Here is a 20,406-nt window from a genome sequence, read left to right on the forward strand (position 1 = left end):
ATTAATTTTTAGTGATTACGTCCAGCACAAATATATAACTTTATTATTATTATGAACAAACTTTAATACAATGAAAATTTTATCTCAAAATGATGATTTCTGTAATAATTAAGTGCTGGAGAGCCAAACAAGTAAACTTACTTCAATCAAGTTCCTCCTCTAAGGCAAGGTTTAAGAACTCAATGTCATACTGTTAAGTGAACTTGTTCAGCTATAAAGTAAACTCCCCTTATAACAAAACTAAATGTTATTGGGGAGTTTACCTAGCTCATCCACCTCCAGCAGGCATAGAACAATCTTGAATCTCTTTAATAGTTCCTATTCTCCTTGGAGGTCTCCTGCAATATTCATTTTAATGTTAATATTAACTATATTATCAAGTAACAATTATTAAAGTCTTACCCTCCAGGTCCACCTGGTCCATTTCCACCACCTCCTCCTCCGCTGCCGCCCCCACGTCTGTTACCACCAGTAACGGCAGCATTGTTAAAACCAAGTAATGATTGGAAACTAAATAAAAAGGATAAAATAGTAAGTAAATATTATTGGTGTAGTTATGAGGAACTTACAATTGTGTTACGAAATTAACTGTGCCCCAGAAGACGTCCACAACACGTCCTAAACTCCATGGACGTGTCTGGTGCACTGTACCATCTATAAATAGGATTGTAGATTAAAATATAGGAGACATAAAGGCAAATAGAGTTGATAAATGCAAAGGAAACTTACCTGGTGCAATATACACCATTTTACATACTAGAATTTGTTATAGATTATTGTTTCTACTGAATGACATGCATATTCGTCTGTCACGATCGCTTTACAATCGTTCATACTTCCACATCCAACATTTTCATTCCAATTTCTCGAACTTACGTCCCTCCCACACTAGATTATAACCTTAAAATTATCTAAATGAATAAACGCAGTAGCAACTAGTAGAAAAACTAATGAAATAATTTATTTAATTAGTTATTATATATTTTTTATTCATTAAACTTGGATAAAACGCATAGAAAACAAAATAAATACTAAAATTAACCGAAATATGTGATTCAAATGAGTTTAAATATAAAGGCAGTATTTTGCTTTTCAATAAAGAATATTATTGAAACTTTCTACTAATTTGACACTTTTGATAATTTAAATCCATATCATCAGTCTTCCAGGCAATGTACATGTATAGAGAAAGAAATGCAGCCAGTAAAACTCTGTCAAATCTGAAAATTTATAAATATTTAGTTAATTAAAAAGAGAAATATATAAACTTATAAAATATACAAACCTCATAACTGGCACGAACCAAAATATAATAATAAATCCAATAAAGCTGGGATGCCTCATGTGGGCATACAAGTTTCTCAATTCAATTGACTTGCAATTTAATGGATCAGGAAACCCTCTCAGTGAATAATAAATTTGTTTTAATCCCAGAAGTTCATTAATATCCATACAGACACTTCCAATATAAATTAATATCCAACTAGTTGCATGTGCAAGAATATACAACCAGTAAGTAGAGTGGTTATCAGTTGAGAATTGCCACAGGACATTGTTATGAGTGTAATGCCAGTTTTTGATTAGCAACTACAAGTAAATAAATTAAGTTTATGATTAAACCTTTCAAATTATACCTATTTACTTCAAGTGCAAGTGATGTGGTGATGATGTAAATGCTCCTTTCAATATCTCTTAAACCATACTCTTTGAATAAATCTTTTACAGGCTTCATTGCCAGCAATGAGTGTTGTAGGGCAAAAATTGAAACTAATAAAGTATTCATAATTAATGCCCATGTCCATGATACATTTGATAGTTCTAAAACATGTAACACTTTTAATTCAACTTGCATTTTAATTATTTTATTAATATACCTGTTTTGTTGGGTGCAATACTAAAATTGGGATTAGATAAGAAAAACATTAAATCAACCATAGTGTAAAATGAACTCAAGAAGCCAGTAAGAGCAATTCCGGCTTTAAATGCGCCTACACAATGCTCTTTCCACGTATTCATGGTGTGTTATTGTATTTAAAACAAAATAAAGAAAATGTGTAACTAGACGCGAGTATAAACAAAACTTGTAATTTCTTATTTGGGTTGCATATTGTGTTACGGGATGCATGGGGTTATTTACGGAAATGACGCTCATGCGCATAAGTGCAGTTATGTCATGAAAAATGCTACATTCCAGTGAAAATACAGTTGATTTTTAATATCATCTTCCATAATATATACTTTATAATACTTTATGACAAAATCATAATTTTAATTGACTCTTTATTCTTTAAGAATCAATGCAACATGCTATAAAATAAATCAGTGTTTTGCATGGTGTGCTAGGGAATTAGATTCGCAACATAGGCAACCTAATATACAAAACAAACTGTCACAAACTTTAACTTCGAAACTTCACAAAGTTTACACACTACACTAAAGACACTGTGCATCGCATCGCCTTTTGATATCGCCATTCTGAAATAAATAAAATTGGCTCAAATCTTTCGCGAACAACATACTGGTTACAATATTGTAATTCATATTAATACAACCGCGTCGCGTCTAATTGACAAACTTAGTACAACAAAAAGTAATCTTTTCATTTTCTATGCAGAATATGCAATCGAATATAAAATACGATTATAAATACAACTCAACCACCAAGAACGTAAATACAATTGTCTACTTTACAGTTTTTACAATTGTGTTGTACATTGTTTTGTATTGTATTTATGTACTCCAAACAGCTGAGCTCATTGCTTGATGCACAAATGTTCAGACCTGATGCTGAATGTCTAACTGAAAAAAGAGCGAATATTTTTTTGATCTGAATTTTATTTGTAAAACTTATTTTTCATTCATTTGAAAAGAAGAGTTCTTTGGAGATTTCTCTGTAATTTGAAATTTTGGCATTGTTTTAAAAAGGCGCTCGATACAGTGCTCGATAGGATTGCATTAGATATTCGCGTCCTTTTGTCCTTGTAATCACGCCATCCGACGCTGACTGCAGCGCTTAAGCGCCGCGCGCTGCACAGCTCAGTCGACCCGCAACGTTCAGCAGGGGTGCAGCACCACGATCATCTCTATAAAAAATGGCCACTAATCCTTGAAATATTGTGGTAAACTGAAGTTACCAATTAGAAGTCATTACTCAAACACCTCTAAAGTAAGTCTCTTGCAGTTTTCTTAACTTTCGCTGTATAATAATTAAAATTGGCATTGGATTTGATTAGATTTTGCATATCACACGTACTTTTTAGTCTAATGAATATCAAATTATATCATATTGTAGATAACTTAAATTGCTGCAAAAATGGGAAATTGCATTTTGTGGGAAATAATTAATTTAGTTGTAAAATTACGAATAATTTAAGAAATTTTGTGCCTACGTGACCAAAAGAATGCTGTTTTGGACGTCTTATCAGTTGTTTTTACTCTTTGCACTATTCGATCGTCTTTTTTTGTGGCAGGTGTGAACGCTAGATGCTTTTGCAACACGTAACGAACGCGCGGACAAGTTTGTGCCTGTCTTATCAGTTCTGTCTTCTCACTTGCGACTTGCGCAAAACACATTGGAGTTGTTTTGATTGTAACATTCCAATCTAAGCTAGTATAGTTATTAAGATGACTTCTTTTAATATTGTTGTACATTTAATTTCTTTCTCTCTCTCTCTCTTTATCTTTGCCTCTTTCACTGTATGTTTTTGTACTCAACTTAGTCAACGCGGATACCTTGTTATTCTATTCTGCTTTTATTGTGTTTTATTGTTACATTTTCTAATATTTCATTTTTCTGTTTAAATTCATAGGTTCTGGATTTCTACAGGACCACAATCCCACAAGAATACCCTCCACCATCAATGTCGAATATCATAAATATAAGTATTTCTGACACCAGGTTTGAAATTTTGCACAATTTCTTTATTTTGAATTTAATATATTCATTACGATTACTTCTGTCTATTTTGGGCGTATGTCGCTAACAAGTTGACGCGATTTTCAAATTATGTCGGTGCATAATTTACATCAATAATAAATGTGAAGTGAAGTGCGCGGAAATAGTAAATTAATAAATTAAAGTGCAGCATTTTTTAAATTTGCACATACTAATTGTTCTTTCTGCTTGTGTTTCAGGTACAAATTCAATTTTATTGGGATTTTTTTCTAACACGGGCGCGTTCCTTTATGTATTTATGTTTCCTTCTTTTTGCTTTTATTAATCTTCCTTTGCAGCAAATAGTGTTAAAGTATAAGTTCGGTTGACCTGGAGAGGTGTAACGAAATACTCATCGAGTGCGGGTCGCGACGCGCTTTTAAACAACTTTTAATAGATTCACTTCCATTTTCCAGTTAGTATAAAATATTGTTTTTATTGTAGAATTGCAAGAAAATCGAGTGCGCGTCGTATTAAATAATCCGTCAAAGTTTCGCGTTATTCGTGTCTCGCTTTCCAAAGATGTCTTATAAATCGGTTTCCACTCAAGACGTTCCCATCATTGAGGGAGATGAAAAAGATGAGTCGGCTACAAGCAACCTACCAGCGTTTTGGACAGAAGTTTGGCAATATGTCGACGCATCCTCCTGAGAAACTTTGTCGAAGGATCCCAGTTTCTAGGAGCCGGATGTAAGGTAGGTGTGGTGATGACTTGGACCGGAGGGTAGTCACGAGTGCCCCTGACTGGTGGATGCGCAAAGCATTTTGCTGCGTATCCGACAGCCGAAGGGGAGGTCCACTCGGGGCTAGGTCCTTGGCCCAGGGATAGTCCACCCAGCATTGCTAGAAACGCCGGATGTCTATATGCACTGAGTGAGTACACCTGACACCAAACTGGCTGTCTTGTATATTTATGCGCAAACATATGCACGTGCATTCAAATCATCGTAACAATTCCGTTAGAATACGCGTCAATCCGATAAATTTCTATTTACTTTCGCGATTGCAATTCGGTATTTCAGGCGCGTTGCACTACCAAAGGACACCAACAAAGCAATTCAATCGGTCAACTGTTAAATATTTCCGGGAGTTCGGATACTTCTTTACATTCGCTCGATTCACTCGCGTTTTTCGCGGTTGCAACTAGATTATTTCAAGCGCGCTTCATAATCCAACGTGAAAAACAAAAGATGTCAACATTAACAACAAATTATTTGTAATTTGCTCATAATTCTCAATATTTGAGCCGTCGTAATTCGCGATCGTAAATCATCGCGCGTAAGAATTGTATGAATGCAGTAGACTAATGAATGAAACCTTTATTTTAATTGTTGGTATGAATGCATTTATTTAATTTTGTTTATATTTGTGTGTGTTAAATGTTTGGACGATGTGCTTGCACATGGTACCAATAGCCTGTTGCACACAGTGGTGCAGCAGGTCACAAGGCATTTACAGCATTTGTTGTTATTTCGCGGCGAAAACCGTTTCGCCACCCTAATCACAGATCGTCAAACGCGGTCGCGGGCATATTGCGCAAAACAACTAATGTTGTACAAATATACTCGAAACGGTCTGTGATTATTAGTTAAATATGTTGTTAGGTAGGGAAAACAGGCAGGTCAAGAAATTAAGTCAACTATTCCCAAACCCATTTAGTGTGTGAATGATATATGTATTAGCTACAAACGTATATTATTATATGTATGTATATTACTAACGATTTTGAATGAAGCTTGGTTAATTGTTGATTACAAAACTAATAATATTTTTAAAGTAGTTAAAATAACTTTGTTGTTTTAACTAATATAAGCACTCTATATATAATTAAAATTAACTGTGATTCATAGTTTGACCAAGTAACCAGCTTCATTTGATACATATCGTATGTTTAATCAATTTTTCCGCTTTCAGAAGTCACCGCGATTATTAGCTCCGCGTTTTTAAGTCCTTGTGTAGGCAGGAACGTGTTAGGTCCTTCCTATATTTCCTATTTCCGTATTACATTAATTAACAATATTTTAAATATAAACACATAAGTAATATATTGTTGCCTCGTTTTATTTCGAGTGTGACTGAGACGAAATCCACTAACACCCTCCCCTCAAGTTGTAATATAAACATGTGCTAATAAAATTCTTCTTTTAGGTTGAAAACTGTAAATTTCAGAAAATATATATCTACCTCTGCTTAATTCTTTCATTCTACCTTTACTTAACTAAATTAGTTACATTAACTATAATTTGTTTTAGGAAACTGCAATGGCAAGGTGTTTTTAAAATTATTAAATACTTCGTTTATATTGTGTTCACGTAATCACTTGAAATATTTATTTCCATTTTTAAATATCGTGTAATACTGACATGTTTCGAATATAAAATCAATTGTAACACAACACGGTATTTAAAAATGGGAATAAATATTATATGTTTCTAATACTGTTATGTAACATCTTTAGCTGGCGATCCTGGACATGTTTACAACACCAAGGAGCGTGTGGATTGGCATAGGTGGACATCACTTATCAACTCAAACAGGCTCGAAGACTGGACACTAGAGACCTCCAATTGTACTATTGAACGACTCCGAACACTTTCTTAGCTATATGGGGTAAGACAAGGGTTAAGTAGACAGTTATACGCAAAAGTGCGTGATAGATTGGTGTCCTCCTAGTTCGTTGAATAATAGAACAAACAATCACGTATTCAAAGCAAAAACCGTACGCAAAAAGCAGGCACAAATATAACCGTTTCACTAATTAATCCGACCCACAAATGTAATACATTTAACTGTTGCTATCGACCGTTTGCAGAACTTCAAAATAATGGGCTTGGTTATTGTATGTTTTCAATAATATATTAATTAAAAAAGCAAAGTATGCAGAGTGCAGATTCGGACCATTTGATGCGTACACATTTACAAATGATAATAATAATTCTTAAAGTAGGCTAAGTTAGCGAATATCTAAAAATAAACTATGCATGCATCTTTAGTGTCATTAATACAGAAAAAATATATTTGTATTTCGCATCTTTCGTAACTCTTTACTCCACTCGCACTCATAAAATATTTAATCTCGAAACCCATTTCGTAGGCATCAGATTGGTGTAAACTGTTTTTTCGTTTCGCAATACATAATAACAATAAAACACGATAGGCATTTTCTTAAAATTAACCCTCCTGGCCGAAATCTTCGGTAAACTTTCGCAATTTATCAAGATCCTCTTCGTTTACGGTCGGTTTAGATGTAGACAAGGATCTAAGGACGTCCCTCTGAAAAAAATATAATTTTTTAGATTTATTTCTTTAAATAAGTTGAGAAACTCAATCAATACCTTAGTAACTGGTGGTTCTAAAAGTTTATCGCCTGCTACATCCATCCAGGTCATTTCGATAGCGCCTGGTTCGCCAGGCGAGCAGGGCGTTAGCAAATCATCAACTATCACGTCCGGATTTCCTGGACTCGGTCCTCGAACACGCTTGAAATGGGTTGCAGTTTGCACTTTGCGTACAGGTTGCATTAAGGCATCTCTTACAACTATACCAATATCAGCACCAGAATATCTAAATAATCAACTTAATTAATAAACTTATCAATTAGAATAAGCAATATTCACGTACCCATCAGTATTCTTCGCCAATTCTTTCAAATCATCCTCACTTAACTCAGTAGAAGTGTTTCCTAAATGCAGCTTAAACATAACAAGTCGGGCGTGTTCTTCCGGTAGCGGAATATAAATACGTTTCTCGAAACGTCGACGAATAGCTGCATCTAACACCCAGGGAATATTAGTGGCACCCAAAACTAGAATGCCCTCAGTATCATTGCCGACGCCTTGCATTTGAACAAGAAACTCTGTCTTGATGCGTCTTGCCGATTCGGATTCGTTCTCCGAACGCGAAGAGCAAAGCGAATCGACTTCATCGATAAAGATGATGCTAGGCTTATGTGCGCGTGCGAGCTCAAATAAATTACGTACGAGTTTCTCAGACTCGCCCAACCATTTCGAGACAAGATCAGATGACGAAACTGAGAAGAAAGTTGAATTGTTTGCTTCAGTGGCAACTGCTTTTGCCAAGTAAGATTTGCCTGTTCCGGGGGGCTATAATTAAATTTGTAAGGATATAATTATCAGAATTTAAAACTTCTTACTCCAAACAGGAGAATTCCCTTCCATGGAATTCGTTTTCCTGTGAATAAGTGTGGGAACTTAATTGGCAGAATGACGGCTTCTTTTAAAGCTTCCTTTGCTGCATCTAAACCTGCTACATCAGACCATTTCACCTTGGGCTTTTCTATTACAATTGCACCCTCTAGTTTAGCCTTCATTTTTTTCTTCTCAGGGTCATCACTATCACTGTCACTGTCACTCTTTTTATCATCCCTAGAAACATAATTAACTTTATATTTAGAAGCAAATAAAAAGTTTCTCATTAACTTACTTTGAATCTTGTTCTCCATCTTTAACTGGCTTCTTCTTGCCCTTTTTAAGGGATTCCTTTATTTTCTCTGCTCTCTCCAAGTATTGACAACACTTTGCTCTAATACTTTCTTTTGCCTTTTCACCTTGTGCTTCATCTGCAAGTAATCAATACAGCAATATAATTTACAGCTTTAGCCTATGATGTTGCAACTTACATTTGATTGCATGTAAAAAGTACTCAACACTATGTTCATACAACTTTAGAGCTTCCTCATAATTCTTGTTTCTATCTTCTTCAGTAGCCTTGGTTACCAGCTCAATGGCTTTTTGTAGAGTAGTACCTTGTGCCATGTTTTTGGTTATTCTATACTACAGTTAACCAATTGTTTATTATCCACAAATATAGAATGCTAACAATGTAGGTCTGTGAAGTACTGGAATACTGTAACCACACTTCCGGAAATGAGGTGTAGTGGTTTAAACTATACAACTCCGTTTCACAAAAATTACACTCGCACTTATTCCGAAGGCTCTTCACCCGTATTAGTAATGACGCAAAGATTACTCGAAATTATTATAAACTGCATATGAGTAAGAACGGCAGGAACAGAACATCATCAGATCATCAGTTTCAATGTCAACTGTTTCCTGTCAAATATGACATGCTTGCCTGAACTGCAGATTTTGTTCAAGGATTTTCCAAAAGCCTCAAAAATTGATAAAATAATTGTAGAAATGGGAAATCCTGTTTACAATCACTTATCCTTATCTACTTTTGAGCCAAATGTATTACATATTTCATTGTTGTAAGATTACGTCATAAGACTGTCGAGGTAGATAACCAGTCATACACCAATTGGTTAAAATTTGGTAATTTCAATTAATGTTCAAGTACCACTTCAAGTACATACAAATATTTTAAACGACAAAGTGATATTAAAGAAAAATTTCTATATCATTTCTTGAAAGTTTATATTTTGACAATAGATCATTGCATTATAGCATCATTTCAACTCATTGAAAACATTTTCAAATAAACACAGATCATACAAAATGTTTTCTAAAGCATAAACATGCATAATTTTTATTTCCACATAAATTATCTCTGAGGCGCAGGCTTAGGTTTTGGCATTTTATTCAACAAATCCCTTATTTCTTTCTTTTCATCATACTGTTTCCAAAGATCAAATAAATTAATAATATATCTAGCAATTTCCTGAATTTTCTCAATATCTACATTCAGTTCAGCAAACCAAGACTTGTGATCCTTTTGCAGTATAACACAGGCAATTTGTAGACATCCTATTGCTATTTGGTATGGTGGATAAAGCAGACAAACGTCGGTTCGCAATGAATCATTGACAATCCGCCAAGCTAGAGTTAAAAGCTGTTCCTCATGTCCCATATCTTGAACCAATTGCAATAACGGGCGATAAGGTTGATACACAATTAGGCAGCAATCTAGGTTTTCCAGTAAATAAAACTCGCATTCGAGAATGTGATTAGTACGATACGGAAATTCTATGCTATAAGCGTATGAGAATTTATTTTTAACTGCAAAACGTAAAAGTATCTTATTAGAAAATATTCCAGTGAAAGAAATGTGATTGCAATTCTACTTACTAACTGTTTGGCAGGTTGTAATCAGTCTTGAATTGGATATCACTCCAAATTCTTCTACTTTAGAAGCTAGAAATATGCATGTTGGTGCCAATAATAGTGGATCAATGCATTTTAAAGAATTCCTTGCATAGAACCTTTTAAAATAAACAGTAGCTGTAGCTATTACTTGTTGTCTTAGTTTCAATTGTTCACCCAATGTTTGAATAACTGCAACCAAAGAATTAGAAGGCAAATAGATAGATTAGTTAAAACACTTACTGCTAGAGAAAAATATAAAGGTCTTCTGGTATTCATCTTCAGTTAGGATTGCCAAATCATGTTGCCTTTCTCTAACCAAATCCTGCTTGTCTAGTAACCACTGTTGGCTAAATAAATATGAAAATGGTCAATATATTGGTCAATAGTTTCTGTTCATTAAAATAATGATATTAGACTACTTACTGATGTGAACTTTGCCAGAAATTACCAGCCATTTTTCCTCCGTAATTATTAGATTAATAGAAAATCCAAGAACTAGTTTTTTTTTCTATGTATTGTAGGGAGTAGTTTTTAGAACAGAAACGGCATGCTCTTGTACATCTTGATATCACAATTCATCCATATAACCCCAATACTAACCAATCAAGACCCGAAAGGCCGAAAAACGGTTTTGTGTTCTGCCGCTTGTCGTACCGGTTGTACAGATCACACGTCTTACGAGTTGTACTCGTTGTCACGCGTTGTTTGTTCAAAGCGTTCAAAGAAGAAACGAAAGAACCGGATTAAACAGTGTTGCCTTGAAACGTGATTGTAATGAAAAAATATTGACCATAAAACGTGTTACTAATGAATCGATTTCAATGGTTTCGTAATTGATTTACTAATCATAAAATGTTGAATTGAAGTCGAGTCCGTAGAACACAGCCGTTGGTTGAACTCATTTACTATTACATTTCCATCTCTTATCGTTTTTATTATGTTTCTGATCTCGCCAGTAAACGTACACATCAATATGATTGTGTGTATTATGTTTACAACTGTGTTTTTCAGATGCGTACTGCGCATAATCAGGGTTGTCTTTAAATATTTAAATCTGCGTTCTTATACTTTTGTGAAGTTGATTAGTATATTTAGGATAAAATAAAATATAATATACCAAGAACTACATTTTAAGTCTAGCAATAAGAATTACTAATGTCTGCTGCGTGTATATTTTGCTCATAATTAGTTATATATAATTCATAATTTTCCCCTCTTGTTATGTTATATATTACAAAATTCTTATTTTATTTTTTTACAGAAAGAAAGCTGGTTACCAAATTTTTAATGTTTTTAATAGTTTAATCCTTCACTATTAAATATTAAAAAATATATTCTGGAATCACACCCTGTGCTAATTTAAAGTGGCGGCACTGTCAACCGGGTGCGCAAGATCGATTAAATTTATGTGTATGATCCTTTGTTTGATGTCGTTTACGGTTGGTTCGTTTGGTTGCCGCTACAGGAATTTTACATCCACCATATTGAAGTTGGTATTACGAGGACACCGAGGACACCACTAATAAAAGCGACAGGAGCGATTCTGTTTTTACAGATAAAAATAAGTCGTTCTAAAAAGTTTTTTGGCGATATTAATATCTATGTCCGTTTGCTTATCAATAGCGAATATTATAAATTTGTTTATAATTGGATCGTTCGTTCAGATTGACTGAACCAGCCGAAACGTAGTATGTGGTTATATTGACAAAACGATTCTACAATAATGGCTGCAACTAGAAAACTACAAGGTAAGATTTGGTGTTTATCGCCGATTCTCGACTTCCTGTGCGTATAAATGCTTCAAGAACTATGGTGTAGACAGTTTCTAACATTGCTCTTGCAATACTTTAGGTGAAATTGATCGATGTTTAAAGAAAGTCACTGAGGGTGTTGAGACATTTGAGGATATTTGGCAGAAAGTTCACAATGCCACCAACAGTAATCAGAAGGAAAAATATGAAAATGACCTTAAAAAGGAAATCAAGAAGCTGCAAAGGCTACGGGATCAGATTAAAACTTGGATAGCCTGTGGTGAAATCAAGGATAAAAGTTTATTAATGGAGAATCGGAAATTGATTGAAACTGTAAGTTGGTTTGTTGAGTTATATTAGAAATAGATTTTTGTAATATGAATGCTATCAGTTTTGCATTATGGTTTATTATGTTAACAATGAAAGAAGTGTACAGAATCAATTTTGTATATGCTTTCTCTTATTTTGCTTTATTTTGTTATGTTTCACTTAATTGTTTGTGTTAAATTGTTATGAGTTATGCAAATGCAAAGCAAATCAACTTCAATGATAAAAATATGATTGATACTTTTAGCAAATGGAGAGGTTTAAAGTGGTCGAGCGGGAAACAAAAACGAAAGCATATTCCAAAGAAGGACTTGGTGCTGCTCAGAAATTAGACCCCGCGCAGAAAGAACGTGAGGAAATCCAGAGTTGGTTGGTCAGTTCTATAGACAGTCTCAACCTGCAAGTTGAGAAGATTGAATGTGACATTGAATCACTCCTGGTGAACAAGAAAAAGAAGCTAGACAAAGATAAACAGGAGCGGGTGGACGAGCATAAAACCCACCTAGAAAAACATCGCTTCCACGTTCGAAAATTGGAAACATTATTAAGAATGTTGGATAATATGTCAGTAGAGGTTGCACAAATTAAGGGAATCAAAGATGATGTTGATTACTACATTGAGGCTGGTGTTGAGCCAGGATATGAAGAGAACGATTTTCTATATGATGACATTATTGGCCTTGATGAAGTGGAGCTGTCGGGCGTCGGACTGCCTTCGTCGGCGACGACGGACAGCAACGAGACGGGCGGAACACCTACGTCGATTATTTCTAGCTCATCCCCATTGGCATCGCCACTGCCAACTATACCACCATATAATCATTCCAGTGATAGCTCCAATGATGACAAGAAAACGTCCAGTAAAGAACAACCAAAGGTGAAGCTAGCGTGGCAATTGTATAAATGCGCATTTATTTAACACCGCAATTCTTTGTTCCTCAGCCTATAAAACCACAGGCAATAAGGGCATCAAGTACAACTATGAACAGTAGCTCCAACTCCGTGTTAAATACAAGTTCGAATAGTACATCGTCGACGCCGAACAACAAGCCGACGCTAGTTAGCAGTACACCGAGTAAAACACGGGAAAATTCATCACCGATCTCACAACAGCCAACTGGGAATTTCGCTGCGGTTGCGGCGAATTCTGTTTGTAAGCCTACTACTAATAGTAAAAGTAAGATTGCTCTAAGCAACTTATTTACATTCGAGGGCATTATACTAATTGGTGTTATTTTTTTAGCTAATAATACAGAAATTATTCCAGCCCCTGTGATAAGCACCGCAAGCAATCCATCGGTACCACTGATAATTAACGCACAAAATTCAATCTTGCATAATCCACCTGTAACGCAAACGGTGAATCAGCCGATGTCTCTGACAAACTTGACGCAAAAGGTGGCGTCAAACAATGAAAATATTTGTGTCAGTCCTGAGAGCAGCATAAGTAGTCGAACGTCGCCGCTGCCTAGCGTGGAGAACATCTTGCTGAACAATCAGCATCCGCAGCAGCAGACGATGAATGGTTCGACGAACATGGACGAAAAAGTACTGGTGGCATGTTATTAGGCGTTCAGGCGTTATTTAAATGTTTGTTTTTAGCTGACTGACATCACGCTGAAATCTATTGCACAGCAAGCAATAGATCGCGCCGGATTAGACAGCATTGATATGCAGCAGAACACCCAAGCGCACAACAATCAAGTACATTCGAACCAAGTTATGTTGGAAACGAACAAATCCAATCAGACGGCCGCCAAAACAGAGGCGCGCATTCCTCCGCTCTTGGGTGTTGCACCTTTGGGCACCGTTCCGTTACAAAAGGAACATCAAATTCAATTTCAAATGATGGAAGCTGCGTATTTACATATGCCGCAACCGCAGGATTCGGAACGACTGAGGACTTATCTGCCGCGCAATCCATGCCACACGCCGCCGTACTACATTCAACAACCTCTGCAACAGTCTGACACCCTTGAGTACTATCAGCGACTGGCCACCGAGACGCTGTTCTTTGTGTTCTATTACATGGAGGGCACAAAAGCCCAGTACTTGGCAGCTAAGGCTTTGAAAAAGCAAAGTTGGAGGTTTCACACCAAGTATATGATGTGGTTTCAGCGACACGAAGAGCCGAAGGTTATCAACGAAGAGTATGAACAGGTTGGTGATTGAAGATAATATGAATCAATAATCTTATCATATTGTGCCATATATGTAAATTCCAGGGAACGTATATTTACTTCGACTACGAAAAATGGGGACAACGTAAGAAGGAGGGATTCACATTTGAATACAAGTACTTAGAAGATAGAGACTTGAATTAAAACATAGATTAATAAATGCAATATGTTCGCAAATTGATTTCTTTTCATATTTACTTATCGAATTAGGTTTGTTTTCGGAACATTATCGATTATTCTCTGCATTTGTTCAAACATGCTGTGGAATGATATAGACAGGTTTCAGTCTGTGAAAATCTGTAAATTACTTATTAGATTAATATTTATTAACATAATTGCTTGATTTATTTGTCTTGCATTTTCATTCACTCACTGCAGGTTTCTACTCAGCGGTAAGTTTATCAGTTTTAATTCCCATTATGTTTGCTTGAATTTGTGTAACCTTGAAATAATATTGCTTTTTTAGGACTGATCTGCGTGGTTGATGAAAGTTCTGATGGAATAATAGTTTATTTTGCGATTTTCCCTTTATTTGGCAGACAAATCATGATAGAAATTTACAATTATTTATGTGACATAAAATGCACTAGTACAATTCACATGATCCAATCTATAAACCAAATTAAATAAGCCTCCTGGCATTTTCCTCGTAATTCCCAAGAGCTGCAGCTTCGACAGTCGAATGATTACAAAACGAAAAATAGAAAACATTAGATGTATTACTGATTAATAATAGATTTGGAGGGAATAGCTATCATATTTTCCTTGGTTGGTTTCCATTATGTTTCACTTCTCAGTCTTGCGTTGAATCGTTTTTCTTTAATCAAACATTAGAAAAAAATATCGGTGATAACGAAAAGAAAAAAAGCTTGATCGCGTATAGCTCAGTTCTAAATCGATACTAAATGATACATAATTAACATATGTATAAATAAAGATACGTCGTCTAATAACATATAAATTATACCTATTTTAGACTAAACATACTACACTCATATTACAAGACATTGTTTTACTCATATTGCGAACTACGGTTGTCCCGCGAATTAATTATCATCTATGGAATAGTACTTATCATATCAATACAGTAGTGTAACGATCTACTTAAAGATAATAGTACTGGAAATAAAGTATTACGATTGGTAGCGTTCTTCATTGTACAAATTTGCGTGTGTATAGGTGTGACTGTATAAATATTTAGATTATAATAAAATACGAAGGCACGATGTTCTAGCAGTCCGTCCTTCTATCTTGTAAAAAACAGTACAAAATACCGGCCTGTGCCATCACGTCTATTGTTTCGGAAGCCAATTGACTCTTCTGTTTGTCGAGCTTACCGCCTGGACGTAGTAAAGTCGGTCCGAATACGGTGGCCAAATTGTGCAACGACATTTTGTTCTCGTTTTCGTGTTTAAATATCCTGAAAACAAAAACACACGCACCAAATTAGTTAACAACGGGTCCTAATTATGTGGTGAGTGAGTTAACTTACTTTATCAAATGGTCTAATATATACTCAATTGTTGCTTGGTTTTCCTTTGGCAGTTTCTTAAAGTTTTCACGCAAAAGTTCAGTACGTTTTGTTAGATTTTCGTTAGATTTGTTAAAAGTATCCAACAGTACCGGATACAATGAGTCAGTAAATAATGCTTCTGGTAACTCGCGCAAGTATGAACGCAGAATGCCCGTTACGGAATGTATGTCAACTTCTTTCAGAAATTGTTCAGCCTCATATGAATCTGTAAAAACAACTCGGTGTATATCAGAATACTAATTTGATAATGTCAAACTCACTTGATTCAAATGATTTCTTCAATTTGGCCAAATCAGAAGCAGACCCTGACACGCGATATATGCCAACTTCCGACATGCCACGTCTTTCAACTTCTCGAACACACGCAGTCACAATAAACGGAATATCACGTTTTTGTCTCCTGTTGCAATAAATAATAAGTTAGAAACCTAATTTCAGTTAGATTTTGATAGTTTTTACGTACTTGCAAACTTGTTGAATTTTTTCTCCGAACAATGGCCCACCTTTACCGGGCACGCGGCGTAAAGTTACCTCAAACGGCATAAACTTGACAGCATAGCGCAGTATAATCCCAGATACGTTGATTTTACGTTCGACTAGGGTTTCCTTCAACCAGAAGCGACTCAATTGCTGAGTGAATTTGCCAATAAGAGTAACGTTCGATCCATTCTCGCGGTAAATCAATATGCGTAGGTTTTCACACCCTTCCAAGTCAATCACAAATGTTTCATCCCACGACGGAGTGCTAGTATTGCAAATCATCTTAGTTTTAGCTTTACGACAAAAATGACCGTAGAAGTCTACTTCAATGCATATAAAAACATCTGAAACAAGAAATTGTATGAGTGATAAGGAAAAACTGTGCAAAACAACTAATTACCAGCTGCAAATTGTAATCCCTTCAAGTCATGTACGGTGATATGCAAATCGCCAACAAGTAAACTCTCGTCGTGACCACTTCGTAGAAGATACGAGCCCATGTTAGTCTTTAAATATGCCCGACATGCGGTAATCCACGTTTGTAATTCCAGCATAGTAAAGTTGCTGTTTGGCGTCGGTGGTCTGCTTGTCTTCTGCAGTGTGTTGATCGTTTCAATCCACTGCGTGCGTTCGAATTCCGATGACTGGAAGAACGTGTAAATCTTCGGACTTTGCTTTTGCTTAATGCGGAACATTAAGTTGGGAAACTTGAGAACCAATTGACTTTCCAGATCCAACAACCGCTTTCGGACCTTTTCACCGCCGCGACTAACACGCCCTTTCTTGTCTTCCGCATTTTTATCTTCTTGACGTATTTGATCGCGAGCATTTGATGCCTGCGATTTCAACGAAACCAACTCCGAAGCGGGAACTTCGTGTGGATTCGCAGTTACCTCCTCGAGAATGACAATATCCTCGACTGGAATAAACCATTTCAGTTCAAAAGTGTACTTCTCGCTGCGACCCGTGGACTGCGAAACAAACATATCAATAACACGTGTAATTAAATTTGAATAGAATGCCGCTTACCTTATACTTGGCACATGCGATAACATCGTTGAATAGAAACAAATGTCGCAATTTTCTGCCGCCGTCGACGTTTTCAACGATGAACGAATTTTTGACTAGACGTCGTTGGGCACGGTCGTTGGCCGGGAACATGGACTTGGTTTGAATCATGTTGAACTGATCCAAAAATTTCTGCGCTTCGTACAGCACCTCCATGAAGACGATGTAATCAGGAGATGTAGTCGGTGTCAATTTCACAAGGTCGTATAATACTAAAGTGTTTTTCTGCATGCGTGCGACCGGCTTGTGCAGTAGCTCTTCCAGCGACACAGATTGCTGTTTGCTAACTTGCTTGCATGTAATATTTTTCGAAATCTCCGCGAAACGTAGATTTGTTTCGGAACATTTCTTTGCAGTGTCAACCGCCCTACCATAGTTGGATAGGAATGCGCCATATAGCTCCAAATTGGCTGCCATCAATTTAAATGCGTCGCCTACTCTGGTATGCCAGTTATTGGAATGTTTCTTTAAAGCGTCTAGAAATGCAGTATGCACTTGGTGAATTTCTGGTATTTTGTAAAAAATTGTGTCGTATTCGGTGCTTGACATCACCGGCTGTGATGATTTCAAAGACCCTTCAATTGCCTTCATGTACTGGAAAGAAAAATATTCATGAAATCATATTTTCAAGTTAAATTTTTAAAAGTTTGAAAGTAATTCAACGCACCACTATCAGGACATATAACCATTCCACATAATTAGTCTCACTATCAATAATGTTCATAACAAGACTCTTGTACATTTGTGATCGTTCTGTTTCTCCGCGTTCGCTGTCAGTTTGGCTAACTTGGCTGAACTTGCGTCGTGTTGCAGGAGTCGATGATTCCAGCGAACTCGAGCTTGCATACGAACCACTATCATTGCCTTGGCGCATGGGAGCACCGTCTGTAAACGCTTCGTCTTCATCTTCACTTGCATGACCACCATTTTTCCTGTGAAAGTTTGAAATATCTTTTTAATAATAGTCATTCACTTGCTTCAAATGTGTTATTAACAATCTCTGCATTAATTAAAATCTAGAAGATACTAATAATAAGCCACTTAAAAGTAATCTACAGCTACTACGCATTACCACAAAAAAAGGAAAGACGCATGAATCATGATTAAGCGCGATGCATTGCTATTTTTATAACATGTTTAATTTGCTATCAAAAACTAGTAATCAAAGATAACAACAATAAGCTGTTAAATTTGCAGTAAACAATGACACTTACAGAATAAAATATTCGATGTTAACGTAATTTCCTTGTGGTTCAGGCGATTGTGGTTCAATCTCTGCACTCAGAATGCTATTTTTTGCATGAAGCGGCAACGTACTTGAATTGGAAAATACATTTTCAGTACTGGAACTGCCACCTGTAATATTAACAAAACATTAGGACTATGTTTTAAATTTAAATTTAGAAACAATACTTTTTAGAATAGACCCTTCAGTTTCTGGTGCAACAATATCATAATAGGGTTCATCAATTGCATTCAAATTCTCATTTGAAGATAACATAGAATCAACACTGCCTCCACCAATTGAAGTTGAATCTTCTTTCATCAATGCTGGCTTTACTTTTGGCTTTGCTGGTGGTCTAAAAATAGATTTGCTTAATGTTAATTCATATTCAATCATTGAAATGTTTACATTGGTGGTTGTTGCTTTGTTGCTGGAGAAGGTGGTGATGCAGACAAGTTATTCTTCTGTCCATTGATTTCAATGACAGTTACAAAGCTACTGGGATCCTGCAAGTCCTCAATCAGTTCATCTCCCTTCTTGCTCTTCAATGTTGCAGATAGTTCACTAATGCACTTGTCAACAGAAGTCTCCTGATCCTGAGGTGACTCTGATGGTGGTGCACTTGGTTCAGTTTTAGGTGCTTCCTATTAATAATTAACAAGCAAAAATGACGCATTACTCTCAACTTGGATTTTTGTCAATACAGCTGCAAGTATTATTTACCTTAGATATGGTTTCAGAGATAAGGGAAATGGGTGTATCAACATTTTGGTCAGTCAAATTTTCGGGTTCTTTACGTTTCTCGATGTCGGACAATAGTCGCTCAAGATACTCCACATAGGTCTCCTCCTTAACAAGTTCTTCCTGCAGATTCTTCACTTTCTGCTTGTGTTTCTCCAGATTGGCTCGGATATCTTCCTCCCAGGCGCTGGGCAGCGCACTGCCAGGACATCTCTGCGCCCAAACCTGCTGAAAATCACCGAACACGCTCATCTCGACCGATTACAGCAGCCGCCGATCGAACATTTTGCGATTCACTAACAGTTCACACTGGAGTTGAAGTCGCGATCACATTTGTAAACACGATACACTTGCAATTACACCCAATTTGCAATCACGGCGGTGTCGGTCTCATTATTCACGGTTTACATACAAATGACTACAACAAGTCCCGGCAGGCGGCAGAGCAAAGCAAGCAGCAGGCGGGCCAATCAGGAGAGTGGAGTGCAGGTGAATGTTTCGAACTTGGTTGTATCGCTTCTAGGCGTCGCCGGCGTTCTGAGACGATTCTAGGGAAGCGGCAAATTTAAAATAGAAATGATCTTGTTTGTTTTTAGCAATAATAATTGAATGCTGCGAAGTGCACAACTAAATTCAACATAATCGTATTTTGGTTTTGGCAAAGTTCTCATTTTAACTGGCAAGTATGTTGATGAAGGCTTTAGCAGACGATAAAAATATTAATGTAAAAAATGCAGAACTAAATAAAAAGTAAGAAAAATATAAATATTCTTAGAAATCTAACTTTACATCAAAACTATGTACAAATATTGCACTATCAAATTCTGTTACTGTCAGTTCCATTTTCAATTACAAAGTAAACATTTAGTACAAATCTTTGAACGTTTTGTTCTGATACACAAATTGATATAAACTTGTTTAATACCTGTTTTTCCATATGCTGTGTTATTTCATTAATATAGACATGATTATAATCCAATTACGTGCGTTCAACTTGTTACACATTGCACTTAAAACTTTAAAATCACAACAAAATGTAATAACATAAATTTTAGAGATTAAATCACATTGTGATATTTTTGTTTGATCTTTAAACTGTTT

General features: G+C 36.0%; 6 protein-coding genes and 1 long non-coding RNA gene across 9 annotated transcripts; 2 read left to right on the top strand and 5 right to left on the bottom strand.

Moving 5' to 3' along the window:
* Positions 1-5: 5 nt before the first annotated feature.
* On the bottom strand, positions 6-891 carry LOC135793919 (glycine-rich selenoprotein-like). Its single transcript, XM_065305047.1, has 4 exons — positions 730-891; positions 570-654; positions 403-510; positions 6-338 (listed from the first exon to the last, which is right to left on the bottom strand). The coding sequence occupies exons 1-4, from the start codon at positions 746-748 to the stop codon at positions 269-271; spliced, it is 282 nt and encodes a 93-aa protein (XP_065161119.1). The 5' UTR covers positions 749-891; the 3' UTR covers positions 6-268.
* A 198-nt stretch (positions 892-1,089) lies between these two features.
* Positions 1,090-2,141, bottom strand: LOC135793918 (nurim homolog). Its single transcript, XM_065305046.1, has 4 exons — positions 1,875-2,141; positions 1,643-1,818; positions 1,286-1,587; positions 1,090-1,220 (listed from the first exon to the last, which is right to left on the bottom strand). The coding sequence occupies exons 1-4, from the start codon at positions 2,014-2,016 to the stop codon at positions 1,106-1,108; spliced, it is 735 nt and encodes a 244-aa protein (XP_065161118.1). The 5' UTR covers positions 2,017-2,141; the 3' UTR covers positions 1,090-1,105.
* A 909-nt stretch (positions 2,142-3,050) lies between these two features.
* LOC135794401 (uncharacterized) lies at positions 3,051-3,953 on the top strand. The gene is made up of 2 exons (XR_010548887.1): positions 3,051-3,166; positions 3,810-3,953. It is a non-coding gene; the product is annotated as an uncharacterized lncRNA (long non-coding RNA).
* Positions 3,954-6,768: 2,815 nt separating this feature from the next.
* Positions 6,769-9,138, bottom strand: Vps4 (vacuolar protein sorting 4). Its single transcript, XM_065306531.1, has 6 exons — positions 8,574-9,138; positions 8,378-8,513; positions 8,088-8,319; positions 7,556-8,037; positions 7,270-7,498; positions 6,769-7,207 (listed from the first exon to the last, which is right to left on the bottom strand). Exons 1-6 carry the CDS (start codon positions 8,707-8,709, stop codon positions 7,106-7,108), a joined length of 1,317 nt encoding a protein of 438 aa, XP_065162603.1. The 5' UTR covers positions 8,710-9,138; the 3' UTR covers positions 6,769-7,105.
* A 178-nt stretch (positions 9,139-9,316) lies between these two features.
* CycC (cyclin C) lies at positions 9,317-10,986 on the bottom strand. The gene is made up of 4 exons (XM_065305527.1): positions 10,423-10,986; positions 10,240-10,346; positions 9,982-10,188; positions 9,317-9,912 (listed from the first exon to the last, which is right to left on the bottom strand). The coding sequence occupies exons 1-4, from the start codon at positions 10,452-10,454 to the stop codon at positions 9,458-9,460; spliced, it is 801 nt and encodes a 266-aa protein (XP_065161599.1). The 5' UTR covers positions 10,455-10,986; the 3' UTR covers positions 9,317-9,457.
* Positions 10,987-11,346: 360 nt separating this feature from the next.
* Not3 (CCR4-associated factor Not3) lies at positions 11,347-14,434 on the top strand. Of its 3 annotated transcripts, none has more exons than XM_065306530.1 (7): positions 11,350-11,747; positions 11,851-12,083; positions 12,325-12,954; positions 13,020-13,230; positions 13,321-13,625; positions 13,680-14,237; positions 14,303-14,434. In XM_065306530.1, exons 1-7 carry the CDS (start codon positions 11,723-11,725, stop codon positions 14,399-14,401), a joined length of 2,061 nt encoding a protein of 686 aa, XP_065162602.1. In that variant the 5' UTR covers positions 11,350-11,722; the 3' UTR covers positions 14,402-14,434. The 3 variants fall into 3 exon arrangements, with proteins under 3 accessions (XP_065162600.1, XP_065162602.1, XP_065162601.1); XM_065306529.1 differs by having other exon boundaries at positions 11,355-11,747; positions 13,020-13,254; XM_065306528.1 differs by having other exon boundaries at positions 11,347-11,747; positions 13,020-13,625.
* Positions 14,435-14,765: 331 nt separating this feature from the next.
* On the bottom strand, positions 14,766-19,739 carry RhoGAP1A (Rho GTPase activating protein at 1A). The gene is made up of 11 exons (XM_065306527.1): positions 19,288-19,739; positions 18,973-19,208; positions 18,753-18,919; positions 18,554-18,695; positions 18,007-18,271; positions 17,301-17,933; positions 16,672-17,242; positions 16,255-16,615; positions 16,052-16,191; positions 15,750-15,996; positions 14,766-15,677 (listed from the first exon to the last, which is right to left on the bottom strand). Exons 1-11 carry the CDS (start codon positions 19,555-19,557, stop codon positions 15,488-15,490), a joined length of 3,222 nt encoding a protein of 1,073 aa, XP_065162599.1. The 5' UTR covers positions 19,558-19,739; the 3' UTR covers positions 14,766-15,487.
* Between the last annotated feature and the right edge of the window lie 667 nt (positions 19,740-20,406).

The sequence above is a fragment of the Atheta coriaria genome, unplaced genomic scaffold, assembly GCF_025399875.1.
Source record: "Atheta coriaria isolate IRGN ID8LTWV9N9 unplaced genomic scaffold, Caltech_Dcor_3.1 hic_scaffold_6_pilon, whole genome shotgun sequence".
Lineage (NCBI taxonomy): Eukaryota > Metazoa > Arthropoda > Insecta > Coleoptera > Staphylinidae > Dalotia > Dalotia coriaria.